This window comes from Megalobrama amblycephala, linkage group LG4 (genome assembly GCF_018812025.1).
Source record: "Megalobrama amblycephala isolate DHTTF-2021 linkage group LG4, ASM1881202v1, whole genome shotgun sequence".
In the NCBI taxonomy this organism is placed as follows: domain Eukaryota; kingdom Metazoa; phylum Chordata; class Actinopteri; order Cypriniformes; family Xenocyprididae; genus Megalobrama; species Megalobrama amblycephala.
The window spans coordinates 35,753,388-35,770,106 of record NC_063047.1 but is presented as its reverse complement, the minus strand read 5'-3'; the positions used below and the strand labels follow the sequence as shown (position 1 = coordinate 35,770,106).

General features: G+C 37.0%; 1 protein-coding gene across 2 annotated transcripts in view; it reads right to left on the bottom strand.

The window, feature by feature from the left end:
* Positions 1-16,719, bottom strand: part of adamts3 (ADAM metallopeptidase with thrombospondin type 1 motif, 3) — a 114,141-nt gene that overhangs the window by 96,469 nt on the left and 953 nt on the right. For both annotated transcript variants that reach the window (XM_048189091.1, XM_048189092.1), the window contains exons 2-3: positions 16,086-16,110; positions 14,514-14,914 (exon numbers count right to left, since the gene is read on the bottom strand). In XM_048189091.1, the coding sequence (XP_048045048.1) occupies positions 14,514-14,914; positions 16,086-16,110 (426 nt within the window). The remainder of the gene's footprint in view (positions 1-14,513; positions 14,915-16,085; positions 16,111-16,719) is intronic.

Genomic DNA, 16,719 nt, shown 5'->3' with positions numbered 1-16,719 from the left:
ACCGCTCAAATTACCAATAACTTTTCTGTTTTTCTACAGATTGTCTTCCTACAGTGTGACATAATGAAAAATATTTTTTTTAATTAAACTTTTCTATTAATTTGGTATACTCGTTAAAAAAAAAAAATTAAATATAAATATTTTTTTTAAAAGTGCAAAATAGAAGCATTTTCACCAGTATATTACTGCATTCTGTGTGTTTCAACTTGTATACAAATGAATGGGAGCATGTAGCCAAGTCACTACAAATCATACTGACATCATGAAGACGCCAAACCATCTTGACTTGCAATATGTGATCATCCTTTTAAATGTACTCACTTCTGTAGTGGGAGTTCATCCATATGCTCAACTGCGTATTTGGCTATGTGCACGTGATTGGGTGAGTGTTCGAATGTACAGTACTTCAAGTGTGTGTGTAAGGACCGACCTCACTGCTCTTCTGAACAGCCTCACAGTTTCACCTCCAGCCCCAGAGCCAGCCTCCTGGACACAGAACAGCCTCTCAGAGGCCGTGCTTTGGAATGTGCTGAAAGACTAGCACTCTCTCTTTCTCTCAGTCCACTCTTTCCTAGTCATAACCTGGCTACCTCTTCTCAGCACCATCCTGTGCACTCAAAAAGACACGGTTTAACTTTCTCTGTGCCTGCTGCCTGCATCCATTTCCAAAGAGCTCTATGCTTCAAGGGTCAGTTTTTGCGTATAGTACATTTTACAATGCAACCGACGTATTACTGATTTATAAAGCTGCACAACTGCACCATGTGAATTGATCTGCACCCATCAGTCACAATAACCTAGATGAAAATCATACCCAGTTTCATTCAGACTGCCCGAGGCAAGTGAACAGACCGTGCAATGCCTGTGCTTGAATACAGAATCAGTATGCATCAAACATATACGTTCCACACCCATGATTCTTCCCTGAAGACCCACAGGTCTCTGCACCAACCACCTGAGCCACTGACAAACTGTTTGACTTGTGGATTGGGAGTATCTTTGCACAGTATTTCACTGAGGATTTAAACACGTAAAATAAAAGTAAATTAATGTCCATTTATTGCAGGAATAATTCCTTAATGAATCTGCAGTCCTAAAGTGTACAAGGAAAGCAAAAGGATCTGCAAGGAGACCAGTTGAGTGTAACAGAACACTGTTCTCAGCTGCTGTTTAACCATGTGAAATGCTACTGCCTTTGTGTGGATGCCAATATAGACAAATACTCAAATCAAACTCTAAACTGTGCTCTAATTGGTCTGTTGTGCACTAACCTTAACTGGCAATCAATCGGTAAAGCTAATGGTTATCCAATAATAATCAAAAAATTATCTTGGGTCAAGTTAAATCTAGTAATCAGGCATCACAGCTGTCCAAAAAGCATGTAAGTATATGTATATATTAATGTATATAAATGTAAAAATTATTATTGCTTTTTTTCAATGATAATTGCAAGTCGCTTAAAGGACCCAATGTACTCATGGCGAAGTTCTTTTCCATTCCTCGCTATGGGGTAAAAACAAGTTTGAAATATGTGAGCAGTGGTATACTGTTAGCAAATATCCTGACACCACCCATGCTGCTAAGAGAGGCGGTTAGATGAATATGTTAGCATGAAGTATACCAGGGCCTTAAGGCAAAAAATAATGATTTATGCTGATATTGTGCTTTTTGCTTTTTGTACAAGGAAAGCAAAAGGATCTGCAAGGAGACCAGTTGAGTGTAACAGAACACTGTTCTCAGCTGCTGTTTAACCATGTGAAATGCTACTGCCTTTGTGTGGATGCCAATATAGACAAATACTCAAATCAAACTCTAAACTGTGCTCTAATTGGTCTGTTGTGCACTAACCTTAACTGGCAATCAATCAGTAAAGCTAATGGTTATCCAATAATAATCAAAAAATTATCTTGGGTCAAGTTAAATCTAGTAATCAGGCATCACAGCTGTCCAAAAGGCATGTAAGTATATGTATATATTAATGTATATAAATGTAAAAATTATTATAGCTTTTTTTCAATGATAATTGCAAGTCGCTTAAAGGACCCAATGTACTCATGGCGAAGTTCTTTTCCATTCCTCGCTATGGGGTATAGTAAGTATACCAGGGCCTTAAGGCAAAAAATAATGATTTATGCTGATATTGTGCTTTTTGCCTATAGAAAGTTTCCAAACCTTTGGAGAAATGGTTTGTGAAATGTTTTTTTTTTTTTTTTTTAAAGAGCAAATTCTCCACAATATGCCTCTCAGTGATAGTTAAAGGGATAGTTGAATGAATGAAAATTTGATGTTTATCTGCTTACCCCCAGGGCATCCAGGAGGTAGGTGACTTTGTTTCTTCAGTAGAACACAAATTATGATTTTTAACTACAACCGTTGCAGTCTGTCAGTGGTATAAAGCTTGTCAATGGTAACACAATTTATAAGAGTCAAAAAATATGCACAGACAAATCCAAATTAAACCCTGCGGCTCATGACGGCACATTGATGTCCTAAGACACAAAACGATTGGTTTGTGCGAGAAACCGAACAGTATTTATATAATTTTTTACCTCTAATACACCACTATGTCCAACTGCGTTCAGCATTCGTTTAGTGAGGTCTGATCGCGCTCTGACAGCGGAAACGATGTCTCGCGCTTATACTTCAAACAGAGCCGTTAAATATGTATATTTTTCAACGGCTCTGACTTCAATGAGTGCTAGACATCACTGCCGTTGTCAGAGCGCGATCAGACCTCACTAAGCGAATGCTGAACACAGTTGGATAGTGGTGTATTAGAAGTAAAAAAATTATATAAATACTGATAGGACATCAGTGTGTCGTCACGAGCCGCAGGGTTTAATTTGGATTTGTCTATGCATATTTTTTGACTCTTATAAATTGTGTTACCATTGACATGTATTATAAGACTGACAGATAGCAACGGTTGTAGTTAAAAATCATAATTTGTGTTCTACTGAAGAAACAAAGTCACCTACATCTTGGATACCCTGGGGGTAAGCAGATAAACATCAAATTTTCATTTTTGGGTGAACTATCCCTTTAACACTGTTAAGTGTTAAGTGTAACTGAAAAGGCCAGCATAGTTGTTGCTGGTGTCCACACCAAACTTCTTAAAATGTATAAATCTGTATGAATTTCTTTCCTTTGCTGAACACAAAAGAAGATATTTTGAACAATATGGGTAACCGTTGATGAACACCACTGACTTCCATAGTATGCACAAAAAGTACTATGGAAGTCAATGGGGTCACGTCAATTGTTTGGTTACAGACATTCTTCAAAATATCTTATTTTGTGTTCAGCGGAAGAAAGAAATTCATACAGATTTGGAACAACTTGAAGGTGAGTAAATGATGACAGAATCTTGATTTTTGGGTGAACTAATCCTTTAACTAGTTTAACTAGCAAGACTTCCTTGCTCAACCAGCATCATCATCAACCAGCCATGGTGATCCACCAACCATACCAGCACCAAACCAGCCCTAACCAGGGGTTCGTCTCAATCAGCTCCCTAGTACAGTAGTCAGGGCACTGATCAGGGAGTCAGCCATTTTAATGGCTGTCTCAATCGCAAAATCCTTCCAGGGCACTGACACGTTCGCTCCCTAAAAAGTCCCACAATGCACCGTGAAAACCAGGGAGCATCAGTGCTCACTATGCTCCCGAAGCGCGAAACTCACTACACATAACAATGCGCAATAGATGTTTTAAAAAATACAAACCATTATTTTATTATATTTCAGCATAAACATAAATCGCTAGACAGGTACTGAATATAATCATTTATTTACGGCTGAAATGTTGCACATATGTGTAACAAGCAAAGAATTTATCATAATGTACGTTAAATGACATTCCAAGTAATATCAGAAAGATATCAGCTCTGCTTCTGTTATACCAGTAGTGATGTTGTACAATGAGGACATTTCACATCACCGGAAATAGAGTCATAAGTTTCCCAATGTGTAGTGAACCAACGTCCTTTACTGTCTATACCAGTGTCCGAATTCATGTACAAGATATACTGATTCACAAGCTCTGGAGCTGATTGAGACGCACCACAGGAAATATTTGCTGGTCTAAGGTGGTATTTTCAAAAGAGTACATTTATCATTACTCCAAAGTCTCTGATTTTACATGGTCTCAGAGAATTGAAAGGCTGAGGCATCACTTACCCCAAGTACCAATTAACCTTTTGAAAAAGACTTTTGGAAAATGGGAAGATGAAAGAAGGAGAAGGAGCTGTGTTGTTCTCCTAAATAAGGTTAAAAAACAAAATCCAATGTTTAGTAGGAAGGAACCACTTGTCCAGTTGACCAACACTTGACCAAAACTGTTGTCCTCAAGCTAATAACTGTGATATATTTTGTATTTTTATATATGTATTTTGTTTCGTAAATGTGTTTTTATTTTTTATTTTTTATTAATATGCAAGTACTTTGCATCCAAGGAAACCATTTCAGAGAAAATTGAAATACAAAGCAAACAGTTATAAACATTATAAGGCTGTGGCTGGACACTGTGTTGGAGAAATATTAAAGCCTATCACATTCAATGAACTACTGCCATTCCCAAAAACCCATTTTTACACCCAGCCCTCGTTAAAAACATTAAACACAACTCTGAGGTGTCAGTGCCAATGAGAAACAAGGAGGACACCAGGTAGTCACCTCTATTACCACCCCATTAGCTACACCGACCAAAGAGCAGCTCAGACAATCAGAGGTGGATGGACAGAACCTCTTGCCTTTACCTAAATAGCAGCCCTCGAGAGGGATCAAGAGACCTGTGTTCCATCAGTTTAATATCCCCAGCATCAGCGCCCGCCAAGCAGACACCAGCTATGGGCCAAGACAAACATATGGGATTCAGCTGAAGGGGTCCAGTTTTCTAAGACGGCACTCCAGTCTAAACTTCTTAAGGAGCCGGTCTGAACGTGCTTTATTTAAAAAAAGGTACTGCCACTTTCAAAAAAGCGTGGATTCAACCGACACACTGCTACCTTTCAACCGCCATGTTGTTTAAAGGTGTGTTTGGTTTAGAAATGTGTGTAAACCTTCGTCATCATTACCTGCCATTTTCATCCCTCCTTTAAAAGGAACTTTTAAAAAGTTACACCAGTTAATTTCTTTCGCCGGGAGAAAAAAAAAAGAGAAAAATGTGAAAGTCATCTAACCCAAAGAGGAAAAGAGGAATCTCTGTATTTTGAGGAAGGAAAATCAAAATAAACAGACTGAAGCAAAAATATTTCACGTGTACTCAGGAAAATTAACATAATAATCACATTTACACTATACTTTTAGTACTTTTTCTTATTTCCATTATCTAGCATATTGGCCATTACATAATATGATTGGTATTGAATAACTTACTAGACATTTTAATGCTACATACACTGCCCGGCCAAAAAAAAAAAAAAGTCACTGTTTGGATTTATAGTTAGATACTTAGAAATCTATAAATATAGATCATTATTACAGTGATTATTAAGTTTAAAGCATGTTATATGTTTGGCAACGGTTTTTTTAACCCTTAAAGATGGAGTGTGTAGCTTTTCATTTCTTAAACAACCATGTATTAAGATGTATCATGGCCATATTCCAGGATGACAATATCAAGATTCACCAGGGTTAAAATTGTGAAAGAATTGTTCAGAGAGCATGAAGAATCATTTTCACACATGAATTGGTACCTTTGAGTCCAGACCTTAAATTCATTGAAAGTCTTTGGGATGTGCTGAAGGAGACTTTACAGAGTGCTCACCTCTTGTATTGTCAATACAACATCTTGACCAAAAATTGATGTACCTCTTGATGGAAATAACATCACATCATTTATTTTCATTTATTTCCAATCGTTTTTGGTCAAGATCTTGTATTGACAATGCAAGAGGTGAGCACTCTGTAAAGTCTACTCCAGCACATCCCAAAAACTTACACTTACACGAGGTTAAGGTCAGTGCCAATTCATGTGTGAAAATGTTGCCAAACATATAACATGCTAGAAAAATAATAATCACTGTAATAATGATCCATCCATAGACTCTTAAGAATGTGCCTATTGAAATCCAAACAGCGACTATTTTTTGTGTATACAGGTGCTGATCATATAATTAGAATATCAAAAAGATGTGGTCGAAAAAAGTGTACAAGAAATAGGGATAACCGCACCCTGGAGAGGATTGTGAAACAAAACCCATTCAAAAATGTGGGGGAGATTCACAAAGAGTGGACTGCAGCTGGAGTCAGTCCTTCAAGAACCACCACGCACAGACGTATACAAGACATGGGTTTCAGCTGTCGCATTCCTTGTGTCAAGCCACTCTTGAACAACAGACACAGTGCCAAACACAGTGCCAAAGTTACCAGTACCTGGTTTAAGGACCATGGTATCCCTGTTCGTAATTGGCCAGCAAACTCGCCCTGACCTTAACCCCATAGAAAATCTATGGGGTTTTGTGAAGAGGAAGATGCAATATGCCAGACCCAACAATGCAGAAGAGCTGAAGGCCACTATCAGAGCAACCTGGGCTCTCATAACACCTGAGCAGTGCCACAGACTGATCGACTCCATGCCACGCCGCATTGCTGCAGTAATTCAGGCAAAAGGAGCCCCAACTAAGTATTGAGTGCTGTACATGCCCATACATTTCATGTTCATACTTTTCAGTTGGCCAAGATTTCTAAAAATCCTTTCTTTGTATTGGTCTTAAGTAATATTGTAATTTTCTGAGATACTGAATTTGGGATTTTCCTTAGTTGTGAGTTATAATCAACAAAATTAAAAGAAATAAACATTTGAAATATATCAGTCTGTGTGTAATGAATGAATATAATATACAAGTTTCACTTTTTGAATGGAATTAGTGAAATAAATCAACTTTTTGATTATATTCTAATTATATGACCAGCACCTGTATATCACAAAGTGTGCACTGTATGCCACACATCAGCTAATTTATTTGTAGTTAAATCACAATACATATTGTAAAGTTGCATACATAGAACAGTGCCTCACAAAATTCCAGTAAATAAAGGAAATAGTGGCAAAGAAATCCATACAAAGTACTGTTGCAGCTCAAACTATGAAGGAAAGAAAGGAAAAAGAACACACACATCAACATGTCAGCTCACTGTTCTTTAATTTCCTTAATGATGGGCATGCAGTATTTAGCCTGAAGAAGAGCATTTAGCTGAAAACATCATACCACATATCATATTACCCTTTGCTGGTGCTGAAGAATCAGCTCAATACCATTCAAAATGTGCAATCTGTCATTCTAGGGGTGTGTCTGTAAAATGTGCAGTAGCCTGTGCAATAATTGCTTTCAATACACAGTCAATAAAGTCTTCATATATATTCGCCGTTACAGTATAGGAAAAATGCAAATCTCATTTTCGAAAGCCCAAATTATACACAAGGTGTCAATTTAGTAGACTTTCAATATCCCAGCAACAGCTTAATCACAATAAAATCTTCAAATTGCATTTGAATTTGGAAATCCACTCCACTTTCAATTCCACAATCCCCCTGCATGAACCTGCTGCTCCCTCAGAGAATGAATAGTAAATGGGCATTCAACTCATTTTGGGATTTTTTTGGAGTAACCATGTGCCAATGTTCAAATGATTTTACTAAATTTATGTATGTGGCAAGCCCAAAAGAAACTCTGTAAAAAGAAAAGGCAATAGTATGTGACGTCATTTTAAATCCAATTTGAAAATACAACATGAGAATCAAAACAGAATCATTCATTTCTTTTTGTGCCGCTCTGAAAAAAAAAAACACTGAAAGCAAACATTTACCCACTACTTTGAGTGGTGGCAAGACCCGCATGGCTAACTCTAAATAAAACCCAAGAGCTGTTCAGAGCAATGACAACAGAAAATGTGGTTTTAAACTGGTCATGATTAAAAATGTATAAATATATTAATAAATTAATAAAAGCAGCCAAACACACAGGGCTAGAGTTGCTAGACTCTGGCCTCTCCTGAAGCAGACCTAAAGAAATAAGTTGCCTGTGCATATCCTCCAACACCTCCCCTCTTCAACCTCAAACCATATACCAAAACAGCTCAGGGGTCAAGCCTCTGCAATAGGCAAGTCCTCGGCTGAATCAACAAAGTACATCAATAACTATTAGTGAATACAACTCTTGTGTACGGGTGCACTTCTCAGGGGGAAGGAACTGGCTCGGTTTCTTTCTCAATCAAAGGCAACCTTTTTTTCTGGATATGCTAAATCCCCAACATGCCCTCTTCTGTATAACTGAAGCATATACAGCCGGTCTTCGCAAATGCTTAAATCATATTGGAGACGGACTAAGGGCCTCTCTTTCTGAGAGAGGACAAGAGGCTTATTACATGTAAATTGGGCATTTGAGTCTAAACCAGATATCGAAGCATCTGTTTTCTCCAGCCTTTCTTTGTCGCTTTAGATAATGCTTTGCGTAATGGAAGTCTCGCCAGTAAAAACAGAACTTTATGAAATATTTTGGGACTACTGCCAGTTAATTTGCACTCTAAAAACATTCTTTTTGGTGCATTTTAAGTGCATTGAGGAACATAGAAGGGGGCTTTAGTTTCTTTTACAAGGCTAAAGTCCTTTAGCTGTAAAAACACGAGCAGAACTGAGGTAACAGTTAAGATCAGGACAGCCTGTTATGATCCAAATGTTACCTGATTTCAAGCTGAGATGCTGAAGTTGAAGTCACTGAGTTCAGCCAATATTTGGTGAAGAATGTTTGTGTTCCCAGAAGGATGGTTTCTGAGTTTAAACTGGTGTTGGACTGAATAAAAGCCTCACCTGAGTTTAAACAGAGTTAAGGAGTGAAACTCAAGCTAATGCTGCTCTTTCCAATGGAAAGCAGTAACTTCTGATAGTTACGATAGTTTAGAAAGCTTGCTTTGCTTTCTTTCCTTCAAGCACTCTCTCACTCTAAATATAGCTGTCCAACTAACATCAAGCCATGCCCACAACAATGAAAATCCAGTCATAATTTATCCATCCTTATGTTATTCCAAACATATATGACTTTCTTTCTTCTCTGGAGCTCAAAAGGAGTTATTTTTAAGAGGAGTTTTTTTTTTTCTTTTCAAAAAGGTCACAAAACCATGATAAAAAGGGTCAGTATTTAAGGAATAATATGAATTCATTATTCACATAATATCTTGACATCCAACCTAGTTCTCAATAGATTTCATTAGAAAAGTATAGATGTCAGATTCATGAACAAAACATCCATCAATCCATCAAATAAAAACTCAAAGTCTGAATGATTCATTCATAAATCTAACTGATCCAGTTCTCAAGTTCTTCTTTTGAGTAGTTAACAGTTCTGTGGAGGTTATCAATGAATGACAATAAAACATATGAGTCATACAGCGCACTTTTATGCACTTTATTTTTTCTATTCATTTCGCCATGGAAAGGGGGTTCAATACAGTCTTCAGAATCTTTACTTCTGTGCTTCATGGAAAAAATAAAGTCAAACAGGTTTGAAACAACCTCATTGAGAGTACATGATGAAAATGGGTATTTAACTGCTAACTGTTCTATGCATTTTCTAAACGGGTCACAGAATTCTGTGCACGTGCATCTACAATTCTTGAACAACTTTTGCAGCAGCCACAAAGAACAGAAATTTTTGTTATAAGGTTAAAAAAGCATGTTGTTTTGGTTGAAACATTCTTGTTCAATTCCACCTTAAATTTTCATGCTCAAATCCTATTTGTCATTTTTCAGTTTGTGTCCCAAACCTGGCAGTTACAGATGGTGAGAGTCTGGAGCGTTAAGAATAAGGCACAGTGAGTGATCCACTGAGTAAAGAGTGGGACACACACTGGTATGCCAGAGATGTCAGAGAGCAGAGATGTGTTTACTCTTAAAACAGTGTACACCCACTTGTGACAGTTCAGGTCTCATTCACTGCTTGGTCACTGGCACTTCTGTTTGATGTAGGTCGTGCAGCCACTGTGTGTGAACTTGATAAAAAAAAAAAAAAAACCTGCACAGTTCTCCTTTCTGAACTGCAGCACCAACATACATCCTAACCAGGCTGTGATAACTGCAGGAATAAATCAAAAATGCGGTTGCCAGTTTGATTCAGTTTGAATCCTTGACTGAATGAATATACATAGACTACCATTCACAAGTTTGACGTCGGTGAGATTTAATAAAGTTTCTGAAAGAAATCTCTTATATTCACCAAGTGTGCATTTATTTGATCAAAAATATGCTAAAACTGTACATTTTAAAGGAACCGATATTATGTTAATATACTTCAAAATGTAATTTATTACATTTTTTTACAAGATGTAATATAAGTCTAAGGTGTCCCCTGAATGTGTCTGTGAAGTTGCAGCTCAAAATATCCCATAGATTTTTTTTTATAAATTTTTTTTAACTGCCTATTTTGAGGCATAATTAGAAATGCGCCGATTCATGTTGCGGCCCCTTTAAATTCTCGTGCTCTCCGCCCACGGAGCTCGCACTTGCCTTGAACAGCATAAACAAAGTTCACACAGCTAATATAACCCTCAAAATGGATCTTTACAAAGTGTTCGTCATGCATGCTACATGCATACATCGGATTATGTGAGTATTGTATTTATTTGGATGTTTACATTTGATTCTGAATGAGTTTGAGGCTATGCTCCGTGGCTAACGGCTAATGCTACACTGTTGAAGAGATTTATAAAGAATGAAGTTGTGTTTGTGCATTATACAGACTGCAAGTGTTTAAAAATGAAAATAGCGACGGCTCTTGTCTCCGTGAATACAGTAAGAAACAATGGTAACGTTAACCACATTTAACAGTACATTAGCAACATGCTAACGAAACATTTAGAAAGACAATTTACAAATATCACTAAAAATGTCATGCTATCATGGATCATGTCAGTTATTATTGCTCCATCTGCCATTTTTCGCTGTTGTTCTTGCTTGCTTACCTAGTTTGATGATTCAGCTGTGCCGGACCAGACATTAATACTGGCTTGTGTAATGCCGTGAACATGGGCTGGCGTATGCAAATATTGGGGGCGTACACCCCGACTGTTACGTAACAGTCGGTGTTATGTTGAGATTCGCCTGTTCTTCGGAGGTCTTTTAAACAAATGAGATTTATACAAGAAGGAGGAAACAATGGAGTTTGAGACTCACTGTATGTCATTTCCATGAACTGAACTCTTGTTATTCAACTATGCCTAGATAAAATTCAATTTTTAATTCTAGGGCACCTTTAACTCTTGATCAATTTAATGTATCACTGCTGAATATTTATTCAACACTGAAAAGTACTTATTCACTAGTTAAAGCGGACCTCAGTAAGATTTGCGAAGCTCCCCCCTACAGGTTCTCTCAGTGAATCACGCTGTTGTAAATACTCCAAGCGCAGCTCTGAACTACAAAGACTACAACGCTCACCGGCGCAGTAGTTTTGCAAATACAGTACAAGAAATCTCAATGGAGGTGGGTAATTTTAGAAATTGTCTTATAAAGTCATAATATATACATTGTTTTTGAATTACCGTAAAGCATTTTGTCATTCTCGCGTGAACGTGAACATGAGGCGAGATTGTTTCGGGTCGGTGCAGCTCAACTGGCAAGTGCTGTTTTTTGGTGTAGACAGAGGGGGTTAGTGCTCGCCTCAAACACACAACTACAAGTCAATTAACCATCGTAATGACTTAGAAAACTATTTATGAAGGTAAAAAAAGTTACTTAGTTCTGCTTTAAAATTATGGGTGTCATTTATATTTATGCTTGTTAGTTGCTTCTTGTTGTCTATGTACAGCAGAGCGATTCAAATCACTGTTCGTCAGCTCACTAGGTCTTAGAACAGTGCTACAACCAGAACTCTTAGAGGAATTCAAGACATGATGGGAAAAAAAACTGAGAAGTTCAAAGTCATCTCAGCAGTGAAGTGCATCTGAAAAAGTCTGTGAACATGTTAGATTGTTACTGGCAGTGTGGGCAGAAGAACACAGACTCCTCTGACCATTAATGTCATTATTCTCCACACAAAGGTGCGTTGGGGATGAAGTTCTGGCTCAGAGCCAGCCTCCTGTGTGAAGCTCAGCCAGGAGTTCAGTAGCACAGCCAGCTCTGATCATCAATGAGCAAGGAGCCTCATTCAACACCCTGGCCACAGAATATAGCAGTATGCCTTAAAGAGGCCAAGCTATGAGTGACACAGGGCTGTAGATTAGCAGAGGATAATTCCCATTGCTTTGGGAAAGCTCTGACTGCTGACCCTGTTTTGGTCCCTAGTGGAAAGGGAATGGACAATGGCTTGGATCTTTGATATTTCAACCAAAGTATTTCTTCTGACATTCCGAGACCTTGTTGAGTTGCTAAGCAGAAACAGAACCATTCACTTTTCTCCACTTTCAGAGGAATGTTCACAAGCCTGAAACATGCCTGTGTCATGTAAGTGAGCCTCCCACTCCTCCTCCTCCTTGCCCAGCTAAAATCATCCCTCCATCCCCCACAACCTCTCAGCTCAGAAAGGAAATATCTACTTCACGCGCTACATGTGAAGACTTCAAGAGCCATGGTGGCTGTAATTAAGACCATGGAAACATATCTTGGTGTCCACATAAGCATTTGATCCATTACTCAAGAAAGTGGCAATGAAATACACAGTCAAGGTTTTAAAGGTCACACAATAGTACTGATGTCATTCTAAGACAATTTAAACATTCATAGCTGAAGGGAAACGTCTAACGAAGTCACTTAAAATAGAATAGTTCCGCTTGTCTCACAGTATGCACAATCAAATTAACATGCAGTTCTACTCAGTCTGATGAATCCTTCACTGAATCAGTCAGAGGAGATACTGAATCTGAATCACAATAATGTCAAGTGAGAAAAAAAGTATTTCTATTCAGTGGCCTTTGTGGGCTGCAATCAAAACACAACTTTCAATTGAGTTGCAGGCTACAAGCAATAACAAACATACAGCACGTAGTGAGAGTAGTCTGATGACCTTTATGAGTCTTTCTTTTAATGAATCATTCAATCATTCAAAAAGACTGAATTTGAATCAGTCTGGAAAAAAGTATTTTTATTTATTTATTTTTAGCTGAGGAGGTCATTAGAAATAAAAGACTGCAACATTAATGTTTCTTTTCAAACTTCCCAGTTGCAGTCCTATTAAGATCTGAATTTCTATTTCTTTGATTTTAAAAAAAGAATAAAGCATCCACTCAAAATGCTACTAATAGTAACAACTGATTTTTTTTTTTTTTTTTTTGGCAATGTTTTGTTTTGGTTTAGTTTTCATAGGTCATTGGTGTATCTCAAAAGTCCATTTGTAGAAGCTGAAACATTCCACTTAATTCTAAAGAGAGACTGTCATCGCTTGATTCCAAAAAAAAAACATATTTTCCCACTTTGCCCATGCTTGTCTGCGTAAACTCTTTGGAAGTCTATGCAAAATCGATTTCCCAATTTGACCTCTCTATTTAGTGTTGAAGAGTAAAGCTTTCCTCTGATGTTGGACAGGCCCTGTGGAGAGCAGCTTCATCCTATTTGTCAGCTTCCTGGGGTGACCCTCAGTTCACTCAACTCCACTATCACTCTGGACACCCGCCTCAAGCTCGCATATTCTTTTGTGAGAAAGTAGAAAGGCCAAAATACACACAGTACAATGCAAAATTTCCCTGAATGATCTGACTTTAAAACTGGCAGGTGAGTGGATTAGCACAACCCTCACCACAGCATCTGCTGAAAGGGGAATGAACAACCTTTCATTTTCAATGAATTATTTACATTTAAGACCATTACTCACACAAAGCTATTGGATTCCTTTAGAGGGCTTGTGATATAATAAATGACTCATATGGCCTGCTATTTTAATTTTTTTGGAGCTTGAAAGCCATTAGTCACAGTCTATTTGGTGGTATGGGGGGAAAATACAATATAAATGTTTATTATTCTGAAAAACTCAAAATGAATACTTCATACTGTACATTGTAATGTTGTGGTGTCTAAATCTTTGTAAATTATTTCTTTTAGTTTTTACTTTTATTTAGAAAATAAATGTTTAATTAACATAAAACTTTAATATTGGCCATTTATTGATTACCAGCCAAAAAATTAAAATGAATAATGGCTTATTTATATTGACTATGAATTTGGAGAGCCATGAGAGTTAGTAGACGAAGGAGTGAGGGGGTGAGCTGTCCCTTTAAATAAAGAAAATGTGAAACATAAAGCAAACTGCAAATATTCTGGGTGGAAAAAAATGATTGCCATAGAAGCAGGTTCCCTGCAGGTTTGGAAAGGAATGACTCACCACTCAATGCCAGTGTGGATTTGCATATAAGTTAAGAAACCGAACTGCATTGGCATTATCAAGTTTGAAAATAGGCCAAAATAGCTTGTAAGCCATTATATTAACTACACAAACCTTAGGCTGTTGCAGTTTCTGTTACATTTGCGCCAGGCCCTGCTTGTTAAGTTCATTTCAAAAGTAGTATACTAGGAAAGGAAACAACACTCACCAGTCCATCACAGTTGTTAATGGCGACAGAAGCTCCAGGCACATCCGTGATGTCCCCTATAAAAGTGCAGTCTGTTTTCAGCAGCTCCCTTCGAAGTATTCTCTCTGAGTGGGTTCCATTCTCAGTTGCATTCCCAGCTATTTCGATCTCATCATGCCATTCCACCATGGCTCCTGGAGCCACTAATCTTTGGTTGGGATGTAGTCGGAGGTGGAATTCCTTGCCAAAGACAGTGATGTTAAAGAACAGCCTGTCTACAGCTTGAGCTGACCCTTCCAAAACCTCACGCTTAACACGCTGCTTGTGATTGGCCGAGAGAAGATGCGAGAGGTAGTGTCCCTCTGCGTCGGTACTGATGGGAGTAATGAGGCCATACTCTTTCAGACGGATCTTCAACAAGTCTGATAAACATAAGACAAACATGTAGAATTAAAAAAAAAAAAGGAATGAGAAAGAAAAATCACATCTCAGTTTTAATGTAACCACATGCCTGTGGGAGAAAGAATTGCTCTAATGGGTCCATTTTGAATAATAAAAAAATGCCAAAATAAATTTTGTAATAAGAAAATTAGCCATTTGTGGTTACGATGTCTACTGGATGTCTGTTTATTGCTATTAAACTGCTTCGTACATTTCAAAGCATGTTACTAATGTGTCATGACATATGAATGTTGGTTTGCATGAAGAAAAAATTTCAAATAGAAAAATGTGCAGGAGCCAAAAACTCTTAGCCTTGCAATTCAATTTGTTATGGTAGTTTTGGCTATAGCAGGAAATAAAACTGTTTGTGGGCATATACAAAAATAAAACAATTCATTCAACAATTCACATCTAATTGAATAAACATCCAAACTAGGTTATATATATAAGACATAAAAATGCTGCTCATTTAAAAATATTAAATGTCATTTACTACTATTAGATTTAACAAGTTGCCAATTTCAACATGATTTATTACTGTACATCAGTCATTAAATTCAAAGTGGTTGAATTGAGTTGCAATGAACTCTGCAGGTTGAGACTTTGACACTACTTTAATTTTACTTAAAAATTTATGGGATCAAGTGTGCGTTTTTACAGCGTAGAATTAACTTTTTAAAGTTCCCCAATCATTCATTAAAAACAGAGAGAAACGTTTATTATAAGTGTAGCTGACTAAACAATGTATTATCCTATGAAATTTGCTTGTCTTTCCCAACCTTGATTAACAGACTATTATTATAAGTTTTAAAGTCTGTTAAAGGTTCTTTAGAGATTGACTTGCATCATCTCTTATGGTAACTTTAGGGCTTTTCCTGTACTGACTGTTAAACAGTTCTGATTAATTTTCTGATTAAAATATTTGTCATTAAACATTATGATGAGAAGATGCAGGTGATAACAGTTAAACCCCACATGACTTGACAGAGTGTGGCTTTAGTTTGCACTTTGCAGCTGTCTACATAAATTATTAATGAAGCATCAAAAGTTATAAAATGACTTTTTCACCCCGAAAAAAAAGAAAAGTTTAAGAAACAAAAAGAGCACAATGATAGCAGAAAAGTTTGAGGACCACAAGGCTGTATACTTTACCTTCTTTGTCTATAATTTCACCAGCCTGAAAGAAAAAGAGAACAAAGAGATAAAGAAACAATGCATTAAACATGCAGCCAAGACATTTACAAAACAGCTGAGAAAGTACCATTGGTAGAAACAGAGGATATCAAGGGGGATATCCAAATCTGACATTTAACTTTCAATTTCATTTGTGGCAAGCCGTTTTTACATGTATTCCTTTTTTTTTTTTTTTTTAAGTATCTATTTTTATTGTACCATTATTTTAATTTCTAGGATGAAACAATACAGTGACCAGTAGCAAAGGAATAAGCATCTTTTCTATTGTTATTGTTACTGTGGTTCGGATATTAATTATTCACTTCCAACTGTTGCTAGTACCTATCTTTTTTTAATTGTATCTATTCATTAGGTAAGCTACTTGTACTTTTTATTACTACTAACATCCAAATTGTTACTAATATCTATTTCAGCTTTTCTGAAACATATTAAATATTCTTACCTATTTATGTGACATTAGTATCCCATTCCAGTTGTTAGGCTACTAGTAACATTTCTTATGTAACTAGTTACTATTTAGAATGGATAATTCATAGTTTTTGTCAAATTAAAAATGTAGTTTTAGTAAAATTAAAACTGGTAACTAAGAAAT